Consider the following 24454-nt stretch of genomic DNA (forward strand, 5'->3'; position numbering starts at 1 on the left):
TAAATAATTATTAAGCCTTAAATGCCTTTGTAAGCATTTATTATATTTTGTAGAATTATGTATTGTAGAATTTGCACAGAATATGCAAAACGGGTGAAAATGTCGCACACTAAAAATTATAACAGCAATGCATTTTAAATCACTTTTATATGTACTGCATTTGCAAAATGTCACATTACAATATGAAATAAATTATGTGGCATACATTTACTGTCATTTACATAATCCAACAATAACATTTTATTAAAATAATGTTATATTTTTCCTCCTTAAGAACAGTGCACAACCAATAATTTCTAATGGCAAGCAAAAAAATGTGCTAATATTAGTGAATATTATGTCGTTGGTGTATAAGTAAAGAAAAGAAGAATATTTAGGGAAAAAAATGTTTGGTAAAAAGTAAGTTTTTGTGAAAAATATATGGACAGCCTTGCTTAAATAAAGAAATAAAGAAGATCCTTTTCATTTGGCACTTTTGCTTTAGTTCATTGAGATAAATTTCGTGATGCATCCCTCTCTCATCAGCAGTGTAGTTGTGGCTAAATCTTTAAGATTAACAGTACAATGGAGTCTAGTGTGCACACTCTCCACCCACGACTCATTAATTAGTCTCTATTGAATAGTTGCCCAGGGATGCTTAAGAGAATCTGCACTTCTGTGAAGAAAGAATCTTCTCTATTTCCTTTAAAAGGTAAATCTACTTGGAGGACACCTAACAGGTATATGAAAATAGAAGGAAGTGTTGATTTGCAGCCTAGTGATTGCAATATGTCCCTGATATTTAACTTATTTTAGTAATTGTCTTTTGTATTTTACTTAAAGAGGTTTACATTGTCTGGTGCTGGCCTATTAATAGAATATCTGTGGACTCATCTCTACACCTGCTTGTTGCTTGCTTACAATCAGCATGCATTATGTCGTGTCATGCTGCTTAAGTGTCAGGTAAATGAGCTTTGTATAATGTGGATGTAGATGGAGATGACATTTATTCCATAACCTGAATTTTCACAAGATACTGTCACTTTAAATCTGGTGTTCTGTTGAACATTGGCTATTAGCAGGGTCTTGAATTCACCGACTGTGGACAGACTGTGAGGCATTTGCACAGACTGCAAAGTATTTATTAGGAAAATTATTAATTTATGAATTTCTTCTCAGTAAGTAACACTGCTGTCACCCTGGCTTCTGCGTTCTCCTAGCTGCCTTGTTAAACCTCTGCTGCAGGAAGCACATGGACCTTCGATGATCTGTCAGGGTGGAAAATGTGGATCATGAGTCATGGCCAAGAAATGTGTTTTATTTTAAACATTAAATAATACATGTACTAATAGAACGGAAGTAACTGAGAGCCAAATTACACTTTAAAGATTCTATTAAATTTTGACTACTCCACAGTTTATATGTACTTGGACAATTGGTTAAAGGCATACAAAGAAAATATAAAAAGTGGGAAATTTCTACATAAAGGCAGATTAAAGCAGGCAATGGAACTGAACAGTGTGAAATGCCATAGCCTGGAAGCATTTTCGATTACACTGAATATGTAGCAAGGGAAAGAGCATAAATGAAATAAAAAAGAAAAGTGATGAGCTGTTTTTAGTGCCTCTCAGAGAGGGTTTTTTGTTGAGAACTACTCAGCCATCAAATTTTGACAACTGTAATTAATCATTTTAGAGCGAGGAAACATGATTAAAACAGCCACAAAAGTTAATGATTGCAAATTGCAATTTTTTTTTAACTTATTACAATACACAATAATAAGAATGCTGATCATTAAGTGGGTACATAGGAGAAATTTGTGTCTTGATTTCTGGGTTTCCACATTTCTTCTCCTTTATTCATTTTGCTCAGTGGTATTGTTCAATATCGACTGTGTGGATGTGGAAATGATGTAGCACCTCTGGCATAATGGTTACAGAAGCGGATGCTCTTCTCTAGTTGAACTTTCATTGATTTTGCCACTCGGTATACAGAATGCAAATGATTAGCTAAAGTAAAATACATGCCCTTTTTATAGCTACTAGGTTTAAATAGTTTTAATTATGCATATATTAGTGGAAAACACAACAGTATTTAAATTATGATGACATTTTAAAAGCACACATCTTAAAAACTTTTTGGACAGTCTGGTTTAAAGTACAGGGCTCACTGCAACATCATGAAGCCGAAAGCAGAGTGAGCATTAGATAGTCACAGAAATAAATTTTCTGATTCAGAGTATCTAGTTTAGATGAAAGAAAGCATCAAAATAAATCTAGAATGGGGAAAGATCATTAAATATGTATAAATTGCATATGCGATGGCTGCCTAGAGAATATGAGTAATATGGCAATTTCCACAAAAGCAGGTATAACCACATAAGATGTAAAGGAATGTTATAGCACATACAAACTGAACAATATATAAAATTATTATGCTAAAGTTTATTGCATTATCCGTATAACTAGAGTTTTTCAGGGGGAGTTTTTTTGGATCGAGTGATATTGAAAGCTGGCACAAAAAGTTTCAAAACTTTTACTCCACGAAATTAATACAATTATTATATTTATACTCCCAAAAGGCTCCCAATGAAATGTTCTGTTTAAAGGAAAGATTTACATAAAAAACAAAAATATACTATAACACAATTTTTTTCCTAACAATTCCTCTTCATTTTTTTTACTCTAAACAACACTTTTCTATCTCTATTAATAATTTATAAATGTAAGTTCAGTAATAAATAATAATTAACAAAAGATAACCATTACCCAGTAATGAAGAAATAGCAAGCACTAGTATGAGCGTTAATTATTATTGAGTAGAGCTTGATTTAAGCATGTTGGTTAATTCATTGGTACATATTTAAAATAGAAACATGGTTATTCACATAAACATTTAATTTAAATGTCGATATATATTAGGGGTGTAATGGTACAAAAAAATTCACAAATTTGCTACCTCAGTACCAAAAGTCATGGTTTGGTACACTTTTGGTGCAGTTATATCGAAGAAATGCAAAAGAGAAAGAAAACTGAAAGATGTATGAGGAGCTGTATGAGAAGTTGAACACTAAGGAAGGAGAAAATTATTTATACCGATTGGCCAGGCAGAGGGACCGATCTGGTAAGGATGTGCTGCAAGTTAGAGCAATAGAGGATGAAGATGGAAATGTGTTGACTAGTGAGGAGAGTGTGTTGACAAGATGGAGGGAGTATTTTGTGCAGCTGATGAATGAGGAAAATATGAGAGAAGTTGTGTTGTGAAGATGAGATGTGAAGCAGGAAGTGGATAGGATTAGTAAGGGGGAAGTGAAAGCAACGATTAAGAGGATGAAGAGTGGAAAGTGGGTTGGACCAGATGACATACCGGTAGAAGCATGGAGATGTTTAGGTGAGATGGCAGTGGAGTTTTTAACAATATTGTTTAACAAGATTTTAGAAGGTGAGAGGATGCCTGAGGAATGGAGAAGGTGTGTGCTGGTACCAATTTTTAACAGGGTATATATTTATAAGGGAGATGTGCAGACCTGCAGTAACTACAGGGGAATTAAGTTGATCAGTGAAGTTATGGGAAAGAGAAATGGAAGCCAAGCTGAGGGAAGAGGTGACCATCTGTGAGCAACAGTATGGTTTCATGCCGAGCAAGAGCACCACAGCCACATTATTACCTTTGAGAATGTTGATGGAGAAGTATAGAAGATCAGAAGGAGTACATTGTGTGTTTGTGGATTTAGAGAAAGTGTACGACGGAGTGCCAAGAGAGAAGTTGTGATATTAAATGAGGAAGTCAGGTGTGTCAGAGAAGTATGTAAGGGTGGTGCAGGACATGTATGAGGACAGTGTGACAGCAGTGAAGTGTGCAGTAGGAACGACAGACTGATTCAAGGTGGAGGTTGAATTGCACCAAGGATCGGCTCTGAGCCCTTTCCTATTTGCAGTAGTGATGGACAGGTTGACAGACGAGGTCAGACAGGAGTCTCCATGGACTATGATGTTTACGGATGATATTGTGATTTGTGGTGAGAGTAAGGAGCAGGTTGAGAAGAGCCTGGAGAGGTGGAGGTACGTGCTGGAGAGAAAGGCAATGAAAGTCAGTAGGAGTAAGACAGAGTACATATGTGTGAATGAGAGGGAGGGCAGTGGAGTGGTGCGGTTGGAGGGAGGAGAGGTGGAGAAGGTGGAGGAGTTCAGGTACCTGGGGTCAACAGTGCAAAGTAATGGAGAGTGTTAAAGAGAAGTAAAGAAAAGAGTGCAGGCAGGGTGGAGTGGGTGGAGAAGAGTGGCAGGAATGATTTGTGATAGAAGGATATCTGCAAGAGTAAAAGGGAAATTTTATAGGACTGTGGTGAAACCTGCGATGATGTATGGTTAAGAGACAGTGCCATTGAGGTGGAGCTGGAGGTAGCAGAGCTGAAGATGTTGAGGTTTTCGTTGGGAGTAACAAGGATGGACAGGATTAGAAACGAGTTTATGAAAAGGACTGTGCATGTAGGACGTTTTGGAGACAAGGTGAGTGAAATTGAGATGGTTTGGACATGTGCAGAGGAGGACATGGGGTATATCGGTAGGAGAATGCTGAGAATGGAACCACCAGTAAGAAGGAAAAAAGGAAGTCCAAAGAGGAGGTTTATGGATGTGGTGAAGGAAGACATGCAGGTAGTTGGTTTGAAAAAGGCAGATGTAGAGGACAGAGTAGTATGGAGACGGATAATCTGCTGTGGCGACCCCTAATGGGAAAAGCCGAAAGAAGAAGAAGAATTATTATTAACATTTGTGATCATCGACATTTGAACAGTTTGTATTTTTAAAACAATTTTAAATAAAATGCCTGATTGGGTAAATAATATATAAAATAATATTTTATAGATCACATTTAATTTAAATAGCAGTGGCAGAGGTAAATATTTTTACTAATGCAAAACATAACCTTCCTAGTCCACCTTCCTTCCCCACCATCTGATAAGATGATGGTATGACTCAAAAGGAGGAACAAGCAGAGATGATACATCACTCCTCAGACATAGTCTAATTTCCAAAATGGGCCTCTTAATGTTTTATTACCAAAGTCTTTAATGTAATGTACAAAGAAAGATAATATTTTATAATTATCTCTTTGAAGAAGATCTATAATGGATATCTATTGGCATGCCTATCCTTCTCCCTGGTGACAATTTTGCCAAATGCCCTCCCCATCCAGCCAGGCACACACAAAATAATATCAACTTAGCAATTTAGAGTGTGGGAGTAAGAGGAAAAACAATTAAATTGTAATTAGAACAATGGATAATCCATGATACATTGATTATTCCAATTTCACTCAACAGGATGCAATGAAACAAGTTTAACGGTCTTACCATGAAGTAAATGTGAAGACAAATTTATTTAAGATACTAAGCTTTTGCCCTGTCCTTTTCCCATCTTTGTTGGACCTCTAAACCTTGTGTTTATTGGCTAAAAAAAACAGAACAAGTAATTTTAAAAAGGAAGCATAATCAATGTTATAAAGTGAGCAGTGTAAATCAGAATAACTGTTACTGAGAGAGAAAATACGAACGGAAAAAATGAAGAAACACTAATTGCTTTCTTCCACTTGCTTTATTTTTTTCAGATTTTCTTTAATACATCCTAACTAGATTGGCCTGAAAATCTTGAAAGCACTATAACTAATTGTATGTATGTGCTTCCTGGGTGTAGTGCCTGCAACCCCCTTTGATTTTTTTTTTATAGCTTTCTCTTTCTCAGTCCCTCACTCAAGTGTTTCAATTTCTAATATTGCATTGCAGGAGCTTTACATGATACTCCAGCAAGGTTGTAAAAACAAAGAAAAACTCATTAGACTATTATATAAAATGTCAAACACTTTACCAGAACTGTGTGATCTTATGGAAATAATCAGCAAGTCACCATTAATAAGATTAATCCAGCTCAACAAGCTGTCATTTTTTATTAACAATGCATTTTGGTAATTCAAACTTTTATATAGTCAATGTATCTTAATATTAAGGACACTGAAAAAGAAAGCAGATGCTAGGATGCAGATTTGTGGTTGCATCTATAATCTTTGTAATTATCTATGATTCAAGATGCCTACAGTATTCTTCCAGTTTTAGTCATATGCCCTTTCTGATATGTATGAGGTCTTTTGTGGCATGTGTATAAAGCCTTCAGCTGGATCTTTTGAAACAGTTAGTCACACAACATTATTAAAGGTATAAGAAAAAAACTGAATATTGTACAGCATAATGGTCATGTGATCACCAGCTTTCATGTAGAATATACAAAAATAATGTCATTAATGCCATTATTTTCCTATAACAAAAGAAATGTTTTGAATTGATTGATTCCTAACACAAATGAGGTGTAGCGAAATCCTCATTCTTTTACAGCCAAACATTCAATTATTAATATAACTAGATTAGATGCAATTACATTAATTATCATTAGTTATTAAATATTATCATTATTATTAGATTAGATAAATATATTTTTGCTTTCATGTTGATTGGACATATATTTGACAGCTCCTTTAAAACCAAACAGACTCGTCTGACTTTATTACCTAAGTAGACATTTTTAAACAAAAAAAAGTTGATTTTGACTTAAAGAAAGTTATTTTTTGTAATGATGATCAAAGACTGCATGATTGTAGACTGCATGATTGTAGATGTCACAATATCACTAATAAATGCAGCTATATACATGTGGCCTGTTATGTAGATTCTAGGAAAGAGATTATCTGTTTCTCTCTGATTATTTTTGTTTACCTAGATCATTTATTTCGTATTTTAAAAATTAATTATGCAGTCAGACATTAGTATTCAGAATGCAAGTAAACTCTCAGGTTCCATGACCTTGTGGCTGAGGTACACATTGTCACACTGGAGACAAAGACATGAAGCAGGAAAGAATAAAGGTCAAGAAGCACTTTGTGTATTCTGACAAATCTATTTCATTCTATTTCTCTCCTATAAGAACACACACACACACGCACGCACGCGCACGCACGCACGCACACGCACACGCACACGCACGCACGCACATGCACACGCACACACACACACACACACACACACACACACACACACACAAAACCACTTTGTTACCTTTATTAGTTTCATAAAGTCTTATCACAACATTTGCCCACACATTTCCATTACCCTTGCTCTCAGGTCATAGAGTCTGTTCTCTCTCAAAATCTTGAATAACTCCCATGTCAAAACAGGAATGTTTTTGGGAAAAAAAAAAACGCATTTTGGGAGGAATGCATTAACATTTCACATTAACATGCAATAAAAAGAAAATAGAACATACATGTCACTGCTGTCAGCCTAATGAAATATATTGAAATAATAAGCAGGAGGCTGATTGGGGTTTACAGTGTAACAGTGTAAACAGTGTAACTAAAACCAGTTTAACAATGGTATAAAAATGCTTTATAATGGGATGTTTAATGATAGTTTAATGACAGCTGACAAAATCCAGGCAAAAATCTAATGCAAAACCTTAAACTGTGCTTAATGTGTTTATTATCTATCCTAAATAGTTTCCAAAACTTGAATTAGTGTGTCCCAAATCATACTATGCTTGAAATAATTATCCAAAAGGTACCCAGATACTACTTTCAGTCAAGTTTTAGTTTTTCATATTTTTTCATAGCTTCTTGCATGGTGAAGGGGTTTTATCATTCAAATTTAACCCGCAAACATGGGAAAATGCATTTTAAGGAGATGTAAATAAAATGTAAATGAAGTGCAGCAGGTAGATACAGTGCAGTGTAACTAGACAACATTCTCTTCCTTTTTATGACATGATAGTATGTCCCAGTACATACATACATAATCTGTTAAACAATCAAATCTATGTATTTTTGTTCACAAAAAGAGCACACACTTTTCTGTGCATAGCATTAGTAAGTAAAGTGGGTTGCAGCATGGTTTAAATAAGTAAAAGAAATCAAGTGTTAACTCTTTCAGGATATACCAGTGGTAGACCAAATACACAAACCATGTACTGGAGTTAAAGTAGAACTACTCTAGGTATAATATTACCTGAGTAAAAGTAAAAGTGCTCCCTTTAAACTATTACTTAAGTAAAAGTACAAAAGTATTTGCCTTTAAATGTACTTAAGTATCCAAGTACTATGGTTTATTACAACTATAATGTTCCTATTATCATTTTTGTCACAAGACTCTTTGCTTAATCATAACTAACTCAGTTTATGTGGAAACTCTAATGTTACTCTTAGCACACTGATCTATTAATAAAATGATAATAATGAGTCAAACACTGATTCATATCCATTACATTTATCATAAACCTAAAACCTTCTTTTCAACCATGTCAAAAAATCATGCAAATAAGGCCACCGGTGCTGTGCCAAGTTTGAGTCAGGAGTTTTTTTCATCATTTATTGCCTTCAAAATGTGCTAATTGCTGTTGAACTGGTGCTGAACTGTATGTTGTGCTAAGTAGATACCAGATACCACCAGTCAGCAATCAAAACAAATTCAAAAATGAAAAATATTGTGTTTGGTGGCTTTCTGTGTGCTTGACCAGTTAGGTTTTTTTTAAGCTGATTTTGTGAGTTTACCCCTTCCAAAGAAATGAAGAGTCTATACTTTCTATTTTAACAGAGATTCATTATCTTAAAAAAATCCATAAAAAATTCTGACTCCCAAACAATCAAATTAGTCCTGTACTTATAGGAAAGAACTCCTAATATCAACTTGTGACGTGTATAAGATACACCCATCACAGAATCAACCTCTTCCATTCAAACATCTCCACCACCATGGGCAAGACCAAAGAACTGTCAAAGGACGTCAGGGACAAGATTGTAGACACTGCACAAGGCTGGAACTGGCTTCAAGACAATCAGATTGTTGCTTTGGCCATATGTTGTTGGTCATTGTCATGCTGAAAGGCCAATCCACCACCCCATCTTCAGTGTTCTCATTCAAAATTTTACAGTGCATGGCCCCGTTCATGTGATTAAGTCTTCCTGTACCCTTAGCAGAGAAACAGCCCCAAAGCAGAATGTTTTCTCCTCCATGTTGGACAGTGGGGATGGTGTTCTTGGGGTCATATTCAGCATTTCTCTGCCTTAAAACACGGCGAGACGAGCCAATGCCAAAAAACTTAATTTTAGTCTTATATGACCACATCACAAGTGGTTCTCCCAAGCCTTCTCTGAATCTTTCAGGTGTTCATAGGCAAACTTCAGAAATGCCTTTTCATGTGCATTCTTGAGCATAGAAACCTTGGTGGGTTAACAATGGTTTTCTTGGTGTCTGTGGTCCCAGCTACCTTGAGATCATTAACAAGCTCTTTCTGTGTAATTGTGGGCTGATCCCGGACATTTTTCAGAATCATCCTTACGCCATGAGGTGAGATTTTGCATGGAGCTCCAGAGCGAGGGCGATTGACTTATCTTGTATTTTTTTCATTCTCAAATCATTGCGCCAACAGTGCTCTCTTTCTCACCAAGCTTCTTGCTGATAGTCTTGTAGCCCATTCCAGCCTTGTGCAGGTCTACAGTCGTGTCCCTGATGTCCTTTGACAGCTCTTTGGTCTTGCCCATGGTGGTGGAGAGGTTTGGATGGAAGAGGTAGATTCTGTGATGGGTGTCTTTAATACACATCACAAGTTGATATTAGGAGTTCTTTCTTAAAGGGACACGACTAATTTGGGTGTGTGGGAGTCAGAATTCTTGCTGTTTGGTAAGGGATCAAATACTTATTTCACTCAAACAAATACTAATTAATTTATAACCTTTCTTTAAAGTTTTTTATGGATTTATTTAATATTCTGTCTCTCTCTGTTAAAATAAACCTACAATAAAAATTCTAGACTGTTTGCTTTTTGTATGTACCTGTGTGTGCACATGTATGTGTGCTTAGTGTATGTCATTTCTATGTGTTAATGGGCAGTTTTAGGAGGGAATGCAATACGTTTTTTGTGTGTGGTGGTGGGTGTAAATAGTATGTGCCATGTCCATGTGTGCATATGAATGTTCTGGTGTGTCTCTGCCCTATTAAAGGCAACTGTTCTGGTTAATGGAATGGTGTAAGACATTTTTAAAAGGCCACACAGCTGCTGAACCTCTGATTAGAGGAGAATCAGAGCCCAGTTGCCCCTCACTGTGTGAGGGAGGAGGGTGACAGTCACCAGGCTAAAAAAGGTTCCTTTTTCACATGCAGACTCCATATTGCGAAGCCGATGCTGACAAACAACTGCAATTTAATATAATTTGATGACAAGAGGACATAGTGTCTGTGCTGCTGTAGTATGTACTTATTATGTTTATCCTTAACTTACAATAAGGGACCAAGTGCCACAGATGTATTACTCCTACAGCATTCACAAAATATAGTACACTCAATTACGCAAAGGTTTGTGGATACTTGGCCATAATATGCACATGTACTTTATGAACATTCCATACCACATTTAGTCCCCCATTTGCTGTTATAATAACCTCCACTATTCCGGGGAAGATGTTCCACCAGATTTTGGGGTGTGGTTATGGAAATCTTTGCTCATTCAGGTTAAACGGTGTTAGTAAATTGAAGTACTGATGTAGGCTGAGGAAGCCTGTGGTGCAGTCAACATAAATTTAACAACATAAATGGAATTTAAATGAACAAAACAGTCATTGTGCTGTTCTCCAATACATAAAACATTATAATTGCTAATTTGCCAATTTGCTAAAACACCCTGTAATATGCTTCATCCATCATTAATTTTGTATTAGGGCACACCCTTTCATGTATGATTCCTTAAATAATATACCACTTTTAACACTATGAGAGGTGAACCTGAGAAACTGAGAATACTGTCATTTTTGTAATCCAGTTATACAGAAATGCTTTTGGGAATGTAATGCAATTAATCCAGTTTTAACACAAACTGTGCTGCACTGTTGGCCAACATGTCTTGATAGAGCTAATGGCTTATAGTTTATGGGTGATTAGTCACAGCTGTATTATTGTTTTGATAATTTACTGCTGATTTAGCTCTGCAACAAACCCTAAAAATAGTCCTTTGCAGAATTTCTTTAAGGACTGCAACAGTTATTCTGTACTTAAGGAATGTTCCATGGTAACAAAGCAACCAAAGTAATTGTCTCACACACACACACACACACACACACACACACACACACACACACACACACACACACACACACACACACACACACACACAAACACAAACACAGAACGCAACACAAACATGCACATTACCTACATTGTATCCTTTTAAAAGAAATTCCAAATACCATAATGTGTCAGCTTTACAAAAAAACCCTCTAAAGCACAGAAAGTAAATTTGTGTGTATTGCCAAAAGTAACATTAGTTTTATTTATTTTTATTTTTTTTTGCCTTGTAATGCAATGTAACATAATATAATATTCAAATATATGGTTGCTATGTTTAAGTTTAATAGAACATGAGGCTATCATTTTAGAACATGAGGCTATCACAAAAAAAGTTTGCCAGGAAAGTACATTGAATGTTTAATATATTTTATATATATTATATTCTTTACAAGGCTTCTTCTAAAATGTCATCTTGACCCTGGTGCAGCAGGTGTTCGTACAGTATTCCTCTAAACCTTATCTTTAACTCAGGCAGAATTTCATGTAAAACTCCAATTTGTGAGACTTTGCCATTTTTTACATATTTTATTTGGCTATTCTTTTTAATTGGATATTTTTCTAGAATTTTCTGTGTACTTTTTGGGATGTTATTATTAAATATTAAATTTTGATTGTCAGATTGATGTGAAAATAAAAAATAAAAACACTGCCTTTGTTTGTTTGTCTTAGGTCAATAAAAAAAGTTGGTCACATTTAGAACTAGTGATTTAAAACTTGATATTGGAAAAGATATTATTTATGAGTTAAATAGCTATTACAAGAAGGAGCTTTTAATTCGTTGTCAGTTTATCAAGCTCAAGTCAAGATATCCTAAATATTTGTGACAACATCTTGTTATACCTTATATATATTCCTTTGTCTAGTTGAATAACCTCACAGCAAACGGCCTTCATTCTGAATTATGAAAGAAGCATAACGATAAATAATTAATTTTCTTTTAAATAAAAAGGCTTTCACCAATCCCAGTGCCATTTTACTAAGCTAATGAATGCCTACTATTCAATAGCAATTTCGATGCAGCAGAGACTCTGAGAGGTTTAAATTTATAGCGATGATTTTCCATCATGTCATTGTGTTTTTTTTTCAGGTGGTATTATACCTGCATGCTTTTATCATCCTCCAAGGGCAGAACATCTGGGTGGAAATAATTTTTTTTGCTTTCATCATTCTCCAGATGGTTGGATATCAAGCTCTGTTTTGAATGTTACAAACGGAGAGTCCCAATTTGTTCGGACATGCAATACAGCCATGCATTTGCTTTCTCTCTCTCTCTCTCTCTCTCTCTCTCTCTCTCTCTCTCTCTCTCTCTCTCTCTCTCTCTCTCTCTCTCTCTCTCTCTCTCTTTCTAGCTCTCTCTGTGTCTCGTACTATGTCACGCAGAGTTATTTTTAGCTAGCAGATCGTGGCAGGCACTGAAAACAGTCTTTGTGGTTCTCTATGGGGGAGGGGAGAGGCTGGTGAGTGGGTTAGGGGTGGAGATGTCTGTGTGAATATTAATGACTATGCAAAAAAGGTAGAGTGCTCTTTTTGTCTGGAGGATGTGCATTAATGCGGTCTTGAAGAATTGTCTGTTAAGCAATCAATAAAGCATTCAAGCTTTCTGAAAGTCATTTACAGCCTTAATAAAGACAAGGATGCATCATGCATGTTGCATGTTAGTATTTAATACACTTTTCAAATAGACCAAAGGCTAAAAATGTATCTATTCACATACAACATTTTAAAAATTAACACACACACTCACACACACACACAATATACTGTTGGAGACAGGAAGCCTCTATTTGATAGTCTTGTCCAAAAAGCTACATACACTATAATAATCCCTCTGCAACTGGCACCTTTCAAAGTCACCAGAACCACAGCAATCTGATTTTTTTTTCTTTTCAAATATAAAGGATGTTGCGTGTGGTAGGTGGAAATGTGTGGAATTTCTAGCTTGAATGACACTTGTTAAATTAAACTGCATTTAGATTTTTTTTTTATATTTAAGGTTTTAATGAGTAAGACATTTTAGTCACGTAGGCTTATTATAAGCTCATTAATACAGATTTCATGTTATGGAATGTAGGGACATGGATAGGTATGTAAGTCATAATGTCACGTAGAGCAAGACCGGTGCTTAGCTTTTTGCTGATTTATATTCCAAGCACGCTGGACCATTTCCGGCTGCTTTTTTATCAATGAACTCTCATGGAAGCTCCCCCTCCCTCCTTCTCCCATTCTCGCTTCCTATTCCCCTCCATTTTTCTCTCAGTATATCTCAATATCTGCAGATGTAGACAGGCACTACGATGTAAATTCACAGCTGAGGGCACATGGTAGAAACGTTGTTTATCTTCCTTCTCTCCTATGTCAAACCCAGGCAATTTCTGTGAAGCTCAGGTGTCCCTATCACTACTCTCATCATTTCTAGGGGTAATGCTATTAATAGATATGGGATCGATGAGCTGTTATAAAAGAGCACTGAATAATCCTTTTGCTACTGTAGCAACTCTGGATCAGAAAAACTGATAAGAAAATTCTAATTGTAAATAGACAGGCACTGAAAAAATAGACACAAAATACAAAACAGTCTGCTATTCTGTTCACAGAGATACAAAAAGAGAATTTTTTAAAATATAAATCAAAGCTATATTACAGTGCTTAAAGAACTATGACACTTGTGTTCATTCTCCCTTAGTTCATTCTCTTTTATATTGTACTGACCATTTATCACAACTTGTTTAATAATCTATCAAGCTGATTATACATTCATCTGTTGACAGAAAGTTAAATAGTTCAGTATTTAAGAGCACAACAGCATGACTAACCGCAGATGCAAGAGCAACACACTGCAAATCTTAGGACTATTCTTATCAGTTCTCTAGAGGTCTTTAATTTCTTCAGGAGTCAAAGACCTGCTAATGACTGTCATGATAAAGCACTTTCTTCCATTAATCTTACACACACTAGGAACCTGCTCAAATACCTGAGGGTTTTTACAAACACTGTGCAGAAACACATGCAAGCACATGAGAGGACGCTCATGCACACACACTTTTTTTTTCTTTTCAACAACACCACCAAAAATATATCTTTTACAAAAGGTATCTAACATCAAACATATACCTTCACCACTGTCAAGAGATATAAAGCATTCCTCTTGGGAGCCATGAAGAGAAGATTATGAAGTATTAAGGACCAGTGTGTTTCTAATTCCTTGTCTTCCAAGAGAACTTTCCAGGATTGTATAATCATTGAAGAAATCGCTTCCTTTTTCTTTCTCAGATCTGAATCTACTGACCTCGGACTTCCTCATGGTTCCTCCACATACAGTAGCCAGCTGTCAGTTTCTAAGAAAGTTCTCCCCTTAAATATTTTTGTAAGATCTGCTTTTTGAAAAGCATGCCACACACTTTCCTTCTTCTTCGTGAATTTTGCCTCTATCTTTCTTTTTTGGCACTTTTGCCTACAGTATGTATAAATGAGACTTGCAGCACTGTAAGGGACCTTGGTATCAGAATGAGGTCCAGTAATAAGTGGACATAGAGCTAACTACATTCTTGCTGCATTGTTCCTCAGAAAAACAGTGCAAAGAGAAGTATTACAGATTTTGGCAAAGGTCTTCTCTCAAACTTTATTTGAGCCAAACTATTTGTGCTCATACACAGTGCAGTTAGTTCCTGATAGTCCATGGGCCTCCAGCATAGCCAGTTGATGAATGTCTCATAAAATGAAATATACTGTCTTTCCTCTGTACACCTAAATGTTTCCTGTTAGTCAAGGTTGGCATAAGAGTGTTTTAAAGTGTGCCTTGCTCAGCACTGAAGAAAACTCCATCCTTCTTCTCCTTCCTTTTTGCCCTATGGACCCTCCAACAGGCTGCTGCCACCAGCAGCATAATAAAGCCAACTACCAGCAGCACTAAGGACACCACTTTAGTTTGAAGCAGGGTGTTGAAGGTAAAAGTGACACCTGTGCCTGCCATGCCTATGACCAGGGAGATGACTCCGAAGGGAAACACACAGCGGTACCAGGACTTTTCTGTGCCTCCTGTAGCTTGCGTCAGCCGTTCCAGGGTGGAGAGGTTCTCTGGGGTTTTAAGGGTAGTTGGGGGTACTCTTCCATCCTGTAGCAGGTTTGTGTCGGGGTCCAGTGTGGGCAGCTGTACACTGGCTGGAGGCTGGCAAGGCAGACGCCCGGATGAGCAGCCCATCTCTGAGCTGTGATCCAGGTGAGAAGTGAACAGTAAAGGACCACAACCGCTACTTGTGGTGACGATTCCTCTGCTGGAGCTCTTGCCTTCCTGTACTATCTTTGTCAGCAGGACGAATTTTCCTAGGAGTATAAAAAGATTCAGAAGACAGGGATTTAGAAAGAGTGAGAAAAAGAAGAGACAGAATCACATAGAGTACAGAGAAGAAGGAGGGAGAGGGGGTAAGTACTACCGTCATGCCCAAGGGAAAGAGGACTCACGCATGCACTCCTTCTCTGTGTGGCTGTGTTTGTGGTAATAGTGTGTGTCTGCTCTGCTCATCTGACAGCACATTGTATGTTTTCTAGTTGAAACGAGTGGGGTATAATGAGCCAAGAGGAGGGTGGGGCCAATGAGAGCAGAGAGGTCTTAGATTCCTGATTGGTTGATTTGCTGCTATGACATCATATGTGGCAGAGAGAGACGGCTAAACATAATACTGAGATGTGATGCTTATATTTACCACCTACAATCCTATAATCTCTCTCCCTTTCTTTCTCTCTCTTAGTACTCTCCTCCGTCTGTTCTTTCTTTCTACAAAAAAACTGATTCAGCCAGCACTGCATTTCATCATATCATCAACCTTTTATCCATACTATGTTATCTGTCTCTGTGTATTATGATCTGTCTACTTTCTCTTTCTTTCTGTCTGGCATTTAATTCAATTCAATTTAATTACATATTATTTTAACACTTTTCACAATGGACAATGTCCCAAAGCAGCTTTACAGAAATCAGTAGGATATAAAATTAGAATTTTTATGTTAGTGCCTATTTAATATGTAATTGAATCTGAGTATGGTGATAGGATAGGTAGATTCGGTAGATCTTAAATAGGTAGACTGTGGCATATTGTTCAACAATTGCTTAACACTTCATGAAAAATAATAAAATGTAATTTTGCAAAACTAGCTCAATCATTTTCATTCCTTTATTTTATCACTTGTGCATTCTTTGACCTTATTGACGTTAGAGAGTTAGGTATTTAAAAAAAGATCAATGTAAATCCCAATGAGTCATGAATATTGATTCTTAAACTTACATGGGAATGATTGTGTATTCCCCTTACTTCTAATAATGCATCTTACATAACATGTATTTAAACAGTGTAGAGGCGTATATGATTTTGATTGTTTTGTAATTCCTCTGTGTATGCACAACCATCTACACACATATTTGTCAATATCGTCAATACTTTAATATCTTGCTATCTTGCTTGTTTCCGTCCTTTCTGGTCCTCTCTGGTGTTATCTGAAGTCAATGGAGTAGGAGGCAGAGGAGGGAAAGTGTGATAAGATAAAATTTAAATAATACGTATAATGGATATTCTGTGTATCAGGGAGAGATAGTGTGTGAACAATAGAAGAGAGAAAGATAAAAAAAAGAAAACAAGGGCAGACTTGACATCTACAAGAAGTAGATAGTTCTTTTAGAGTTTCCAGGGTTTCTCTTGCTATGAATATGCATAGCTAGATGGTTCTGGTTTTGCTTTTTATTGTTATGTTTTCATTAATTACTGCATATTCTGGGTTCATTGTTAATTAGTGCATATTTTGATTCTCTGAAGTGATCCTAGGCTGCCTCTTGTTAGTGGCTTAATTGGATTAACCGTCACTAACATAACATATGAAGGACAAGAAGCGAGAAGAAGGGACAGGAGTGCTCACCAGATAACAGATGCCATATGTCTCTGCTTGCTGTGATTCTCTTTTTCCCCAGTGACTCAGTGATGCCAGTGGCAGGCTGGGCACAGAGGAACAGGCTTTAGCATCTATCAGAACCTCGCCCACAGACCTCAGTAGGCGCCCAGCTCCACCTGTCACCCCGTCTGGTATTGGCTATGCCAGTTTACCAGCCGCCCACAGGACACCAAAACCCATAGTTACAAATACATTGTTGTTAAGTTTTGGGTGAATGAAGCTGGGAGAATGCACCTGTACACTGCACTGCAAAAGGATTACATAGATATACACACACCTTATTATTTTTGAGTCCAAGTTGAATGGTCTAAGCTCAGCTCAACAGAGGTACCTAATTGCCTTCAGTCACCTGCAGTATGTGGGTTTCTTTCACTCCTATCAATCTTTGTGGACAGGATAGACAGCGAAAGACTAACACATGAGGTAGAATGACAAGGAGTCTTATCTGTCTTAAAATGTTATTTATTTATCTTCGTACAGTGTCCATTTGCAGCAGCATGAATGTAAATGCTGCAGCATGTAACCATGCTTGGTTATTTGACTGATTACCATTTCAATGGTTACGGTCATTTCAATGGTAATCAGTAATATTATCACTTCAAGGAGAACTGAACAATGGTCTGAGAGGGCTATGTATCATAGGGGCAGCACCATCACAGCTGTGCACTAAGGCACTATTTGATTCACAGGACACAGCCTGACATTAGTATTATATGGAATACAGCATCCTAATTTATTGGTCAAACCCATGCTTTCAAGTAAAAACAAATATTGTCAAGGAGTCTCATATAGCCTCCAGCTCCAACCTGGCACTTTTTAATCATTCTTCCAGCACCAGCTTCTTGTTCTGGGACTCATTAATAGCTGTCATTTTTAGTCCCCTGTTTAACAGCATTGCTTCTAGCATTAGAAAGTCATACAGCATCTCCTATTCTATCTCTCACACACACACACACACACACACACACACACACACACACACACACACACACACACACACACACACACACATATATATATGTTTCCAATTGTTTTGCTTACAAGAAGTATTGGTGACCAGTTTAACCAAATATAAACCACAAATATAACCCAGTAGTGGTACAACATATGAAAAATAAACCCCAGGAAAAGAGACTAAAACATAGACAAAAACTCTGGTGCTCTAGGATTCGATAGCTGTGGACATACTGTAAAAAAAACAAAAAAAAAAAAAACAAAGATGATTGAGGAGGGTTTAAAAGTAATATTTTTTCTGTTTACTTTAACATTTTTTAATTCTCTTCCCCCACAATTCTAGTTATGAATAAACTTTTATTGGAATGCGAAAGATCATCCCACACAGCCCTATTCTGTGTAATTGCCCTGTCCACTGTAAAAAGACCTTGCTGGACTAAGGAAAAAAACAAACAAACAACAAAACCATCAACAGCATGTTAGTTACATGAGCAAGACCAGCAAGTTGTTGCTAGTCAACCATAATGAACATTACTTTTTTTGAGGTTGTCTGCCCATTTCCGAAAAAGAGCTGAAAAATCTCAATTTCTGATATCTAAAGATCAATACTTAGACTTTAAAATTATTATGGGACAATGTGGGTTTATTGTTTGTATTGTACATTTAGCAGTACAAAGTACATAGAAGCAGAACATGTTATTTTTCTGTTTTCTGATTTTGTGAATAATCATAAAAAGGATAATCATTCACTTTATAAAAGAAGGCAACGACTCTATTGTGACTTCTGTTTTTTTAGGGTTTTTGTACACATTTCTGTGTTTATCTCATCACAGCTACCTGCCATCAGCACTCAGGTGTCTATATAAACACAAGCTTATTTAATGGCTAATTAAGACAAGATAATGGCTGATTTATGCCACAAAGCATTCTGTCCTAAATACATGCACACAAAATGCAATTATTGTAGCATATTTCTACCATATTACTCAAAATAATTAGTTTTAGCTAAAACCTGACCTATGTTGATAACTTTAGATTGAATAGATAATTAGTTGTATTTGTTTATTTGTCTAGTGGGATAGTTGAGAATTTATTTTGGTTTACATGGTAAAAAAAAAAACACTTTTGTGTACAATAAATAAATAGGTGTTGCACTTTTGCATTTTAACCACTATTAAAAGTGATAGTTAAAATTCCTAAAAAATATATAGTATTATGCTATTTTACATATACAGTAATCACCCGTTTTTAATATTTATAAGAATTATATTTTTATTCATAAATTTCATAATTTCAACATAAAACTCTCTTATATATCTCTTATAATATATATTTTTAAATTCTCTATAAGTTTTTTGGTCTATTGTGCTATTCAAAAGGGAGACCGGGAAAATCAGAATGCAACTCCTATGCGATATGTTGAACTTATGATGTTATCTTATACAAAAAGAAAGGATTCTTGTTTTCATTATATGTTGCTTTCAATTGTATATTTATTTTGAAAAAATTTTCCACGAGTCACTGAAAATACATGGTTGAATAAGCTCAAATCAAATCAAATCAAATTTTATTCATCACATACACATACATACAGGGTACGACATGCAGTGAAATGCTTTATACGACGGTCCGGCATGAGGAGAATAGGATGGGGAAAAAGAAAAGAAGCTGATAAATGAAGTATAAAGTATAAAAAACTATATCAAATAAAATATAACAATATAAAATATATATAAAGATGTATGTATGTGAAACAAAGATAAAAATGTATATACAAAAATTTTTTTTATTGCAGTAGACAGTGAAACAGTAAACAATGTGTAACAAAGTGTAAACAATAGGCAATTTTTGTGGTGGCTTGTCCATAAAGTGTCTGTGTGCGGTATGGTGTGGTGTAAGGGTCCTTAAGTGTCCGTGTGCGGTATGGTGTGGTGTAAAGTGTCCATAAAATGTCTATGTGCAGTATGGTGTGGTATAAAATAAATAAATATAAAGTGCACTTTGCTGTGCAAGTCCAGAGTTTAAAGTGTCGTGGTGTGAAAGGTGAGATCTGTACAGAGAAGAAGTGTGATGATGGAGAGAGTGGGCCAGTTTTTAGATCCTGGGTGTTTCCTGGTTTAAACTCCGAATGGCCTGTGGGAAGAAGCTCTTCCTCATTCTCTCTGTGTTCGCTTTCAGGGAGCGGAAGCGTTCGCCTGAACACAACAAAAAAAAAGAGTCCATTGTTGAGATGGCTGAGGTCCTTCACAATCTTCCTGGCTCTGGTCCGGCACCGTGTGCTGTAGATGTCCTGCAGGTCAGGGAGCTCGGTGTGGATGGTACGTTCAGCTGAACGCACCACCCTCTGGAGGGCTCGTCTGTCCTGCATGGTGCTGTTCCCGAACCAGGATGTGATGCTACCCGTCAGAACGCTCTTAATGGTGCAGGTGTAGAAAGTCTTAAGCACCTGAGAGGGTAGTTTAAAGTCCCTTAATCGTCTCAGATGGTACAGAAACTGCCGGGCCTTCTTCACCAGGGTGTTGGTGTGACAGGACCAAGACAGATCCTGTGTGATGTGAACACCCAAGTACCGGAAACTGTCCACTCTTTCCACTAAAGTCCCGCAGATGTTTATCGGTTGGTATGACCGCTCCCGCTTTGTGCTGAAATCCACGATCAACTCCTTAGTCTTGCTGACGTTCAGGAGAAGGTTGTTCTCCTGGCACCATCTCTCCAGGTTTGCACCATCTCTCCAGCTCTCTTATATGGACTAGCAGGCTGCACAAAATTCATTTTCTATATCAATCTTATAGGTAACTTTCATTGGAAGAGCCCTAAAATAGCCATTGTGGTCACTGTTTAGGTTACCATTGTACTAGCAGTTCTGAACTGAATAATTCAAGATTAATATAAGGAATTGTCTTCAGGTCATGTTTGTCTAAACCATCAGAGAAGTGTATATTGTATGTTATATATTACCACTATCTTGTGAATAACAGTGCCCTAAAAAAAGCTCTTCAACATTTTGCTCAGCAGTATGCTTAAATCGTATGAAGTGTTATCTGTTTCATTTAAAACATCTAGCTAATGAATAAACATAAATGTGCATGTTCTAATTACACCTATTCAGATCCAAAAGGAAGAACTGATTTATTATTACTGACTTATTCTTCTTTGCCCCATGTTTTCCCTCGATGTCCAATTCTGCAGAGTTTTGGAATATCAAAGTGATGCTATCAAAGGCAGTGTCTTGCCATTTTCCAATGCTTCGCAATGGATTAAAGCATGTAGGTTTCAGGGGAAATATATCAGTCTGAATAAAAATTCTGATCACTTTGGATGCCAAAGGTAAAGTGTTCAGACAGAGTCATTACTTACATTTGCGTCAACATTCTCCCTCACATTCCTATTTTTTGCTTCACATACACGTCAAAGAATGATCACTATCTATTAAATAGTGGCTCCATGCCATTCCTACAGAGATTCTAAATAAATTATTATGGATGCCCTTTAAAGTGAATATCACTGCCCATATTATCACTGGCATGGTAAATATAAAATCAAACCCTGACACATCTAATGTTCAGTAATCCGAACAGATGGCAGTGTGACTTTCACTAATATTATCTGTGTGCCATTAGTCACAGGAGGAGGTGCATTCATTTTATTTTCGTTATTGTATTTGTATGTAATGTGTTTAAGGAATAACTGGTAATTACTGAAAATTAAAGCGGTGCTGCAGCAATCTGTTGAGAAAAATAAATATTGTATTTGTCAAATCTCTGGTGCATGAATGAGGAAGTCAAAGGTATTTGAATCCTGCTTAACTTAATAAACTTGCTTCATCCATATGAACACTAATAATTAGCTCATTTTTTTGATGGGGCAGAATTTGAAATCCAAGAATAAGAGCTAAATTGGCTTTTTGAAATTCAACTGGCAAAAGAAACTGCAACTGGGAAAATTTGATGTTTGTTAAAAAGGAAATCACAAATCTTTAATCATGCCAGGGTTGACTAATTGCACATGATTGAAATGATCACATCATTATTCCAGATGTGTTTCAAGAAAGTCTATGCCCTCATCACTGCTTTAGAAACAGCAATTCATTCTGTGTCATTGTACCAAACTGAGAAACTGTGTGTAATTTCGTAGCACTCATATTACATTATACTGTCATTTCTACAAATATAATTATTAATAGAGTGTAAGAGATAATTGATAGATGACCTGGCATTTGACACTAAGTCTTGTATCTGATAGTGGTGTTCAACGGTAACAAAAAGCAGGCATAGTCAATTATAATAAGGTTTTATCAGTGTTAATAGTGAAGATAGTCCACAGAGATAAGTGGGAGACTCATGCACAGCTGCTGGACAACAGTCCCAGTAATGAAGGTGAAAAAAATCACAGGCTTTTTTTGGGAGATTTAGTAGTGACTCATCAGGCTCACTAAAAGACCCTGTAAAAACAGATGGTGTACCGCATAGGGTTTAAGTGGCTTCATGTCCTCAGTGCAACTGATATTCTGCTTTTTTTTGGCTGCAGCAAGAGGGTTAAAATCTTTCAGTTACTTGTAGATACAAAAAATGACTCATCTAAAGACATTAAGATTTAATTATACATGAATTTGATTGCTATCACTTATACTCAATTATAATAGCAAATATAGTTAATTGCAAAACTCAGGGGCTATCCATAGGAAAAATTGGTTTTGTGATAATAAAGAATAGTAAAAAGGAGCTGAAAATTTGGAATGGCGCACTTCGGAAACGGGTTTTGGAAAAGTAACATGGCTCACAGCTCCATCCAGTGGTATAAGCACATCAAGAAAAAAGGTTACAATGTCTTTGTTACTGAAGATTTCTCCTTGTAGCTATAATCCTGATTAACAATAAGTCTGTTAAATAATGATAAATGTTAAATAGGATATTTCTTAAATAAGATATTTCTCTTATATTATAGAAAAAATAAAGCATGAAACACAGTCTCTATTCAAGAAACATTCATGCTCAGAAAAACAAAAAACAAACAAACAAATCATTATATGCCTTCACTACTTCAGTACCTGTAAAATATAAAAAATACTTAAAAATAAAACTAAAAGTGTGGATCACAGTATGTCTGGTGAACTGATAAATAAATCCTATTTAATTTACATTTAATAAATTAAATTATATTTTTTAAATATATTTTTCATGGCATAAGTGGAGGTGTCAAACAGATGTTAACTGATGGTGCAGATAAAAAAATGGCTACTATTTAACTATTTTAACAAAATGAAAATGAATCTGTGCTCTGAATATAAAATAAAAAACACAATGTAAAAGGTTGTCCTTATATAAAAGGGTTGTCCTAATAGACTAATACAGTAAACAACTTTGTTGTTTGTAGGTCACGGTGAACTTTCAAGACGGCTCCAACCGGATCTTGCCTGGGAAGGCTTTTGAGAAGGATTTTTGTGCTCCATGTAGGAGGCCTGACTGATGAAGAAAAAAGAATCAGTTTGGCAACCATTCAAAACAGCAAAGCAGTTAATCTAGTAGAGTCTCATAGATTCAGCACATGTTCTCACCTCCAGAAGGGTGTGAAGGTGTGAGCTACTCTCAGGCTTTTCAGTGACAGAAACATTTCAGGTAGCCAGACATTCACAGTGCTCTTTGACAAGAAATTGTTTAGGAGATTATTCTTTTTTTTTCTAATGCCTACCAATAATACAATTAAATTTCATTTCTTTGTATTTGTATAGCGCTTTTAAAAATGAACATTGTCTCAAAGCAGCTTTATTTAAATAATGTGCTAATAAAAATGAATAAGATGATCTTTATAAGTGTAAGTTTGTCGATGATGAGCAGGTTGGTGGCGACTGTGGCAAGGAAAAACTCCCCGAGGTGGCATAAGGAAGAAACCATGAGAGGAACCAGACTAAAGAGGGAACCTCATCCTCATCTGGGTGGCAATTAATGTCCATTTATTACAGATAAACGATGTTGAATATTCTGTTTCCTCAGAATGGATAGTAATATGAAAAGAGAAAATGAATGAGAAGATGATGGTGATATTGTATTATATTATATTATGGAAAGAAGAAAAATATGATTAATTACATTCTTAAGGCGAAGCATATCCTCAGACTTGAGTGAAGTCAGGAGTTGCCATAGAGCCACACAGTGCTTCAGACAACATATGGCCAGAGTCTTCACACATTTTAATGGAAAAGAATCACAGCATATCAGATAAAACACTGGACTGATTAGTCATGGATTTCTTATTACACTTTTTACGTAGTATTAAATTCAATTTCAAGTCTTGATTGTTATCTCCATAACCACTGATTACCTTAAGGATATGAGGAGCAATCTGATTTCATTTTGTGATCATCTTCTCCAGTCATAATGAAGAGAAACCTCCATGACTGACAGGGTTTTACAGACATCACTAAGAAAT

General features: G+C 36.2%; 1 protein-coding gene across 2 annotated transcripts; it reads right to left on the bottom strand.

The window, feature by feature from the left end:
* Window positions 1-1228: 1228 nt before the first annotated feature.
* LOC310734110 (uncharacterized protein) lies at window positions 1229-15695 on the bottom strand. 2 transcript variants are annotated; one of them, XR_014535965.1, is made up of 3 exons: window positions 15596-15687; window positions 14249-15457; window positions 1229-1247 (listed from the first exon to the last, which is right to left on the bottom strand). XR_014535965.1 is itself a non-coding variant. In XM_083555769.1 (2 exons), exons 1-2 carry the CDS (start codon window positions 15666-15668, stop codon window positions 14922-14924), a joined length of 609 nt encoding a protein of 202 aa, XP_083411895.1. In that variant the 5' UTR covers window positions 15669-15695; the 3' UTR covers window positions 12786-14921. The 2 variants fall into 2 exon arrangements, 1 of the variants encoding a protein (XP_083411895.1); XM_083555769.1 differs by lacking the exon at window positions 1229-1247 and having other exon boundaries at window positions 12786-15457; window positions 15596-15695.
* Between the last annotated feature and the right edge of the window lie 8759 nt (window positions 15696-24454).

The sequence above is a fragment of the Silurus aristotelis genome (assembly GCF_946808225.1).
Source record: "Silurus aristotelis genome assembly, chromosome: 12".
In the NCBI taxonomy this organism is placed as follows: Eukaryota; Metazoa; Chordata; class Actinopteri; order Siluriformes; family Siluridae; genus Silurus; species Silurus aristotelis.

Coding starts and splice junctions, on each gene's coding strand:
- LOC310734110 (XM_083555769.1), bottom strand. CDS start 15,668: ATGTGCTGTCAGATGAGCAGAGCAGACACACACTATTACCACAAACAC. Junction 15,458..15,595: donor CACAGAGAAGGAGTGCATGC/GTGAGTCCTCTT, acceptor TTATACTCCTAG/GAAAATTCGTCCTGCTGACA.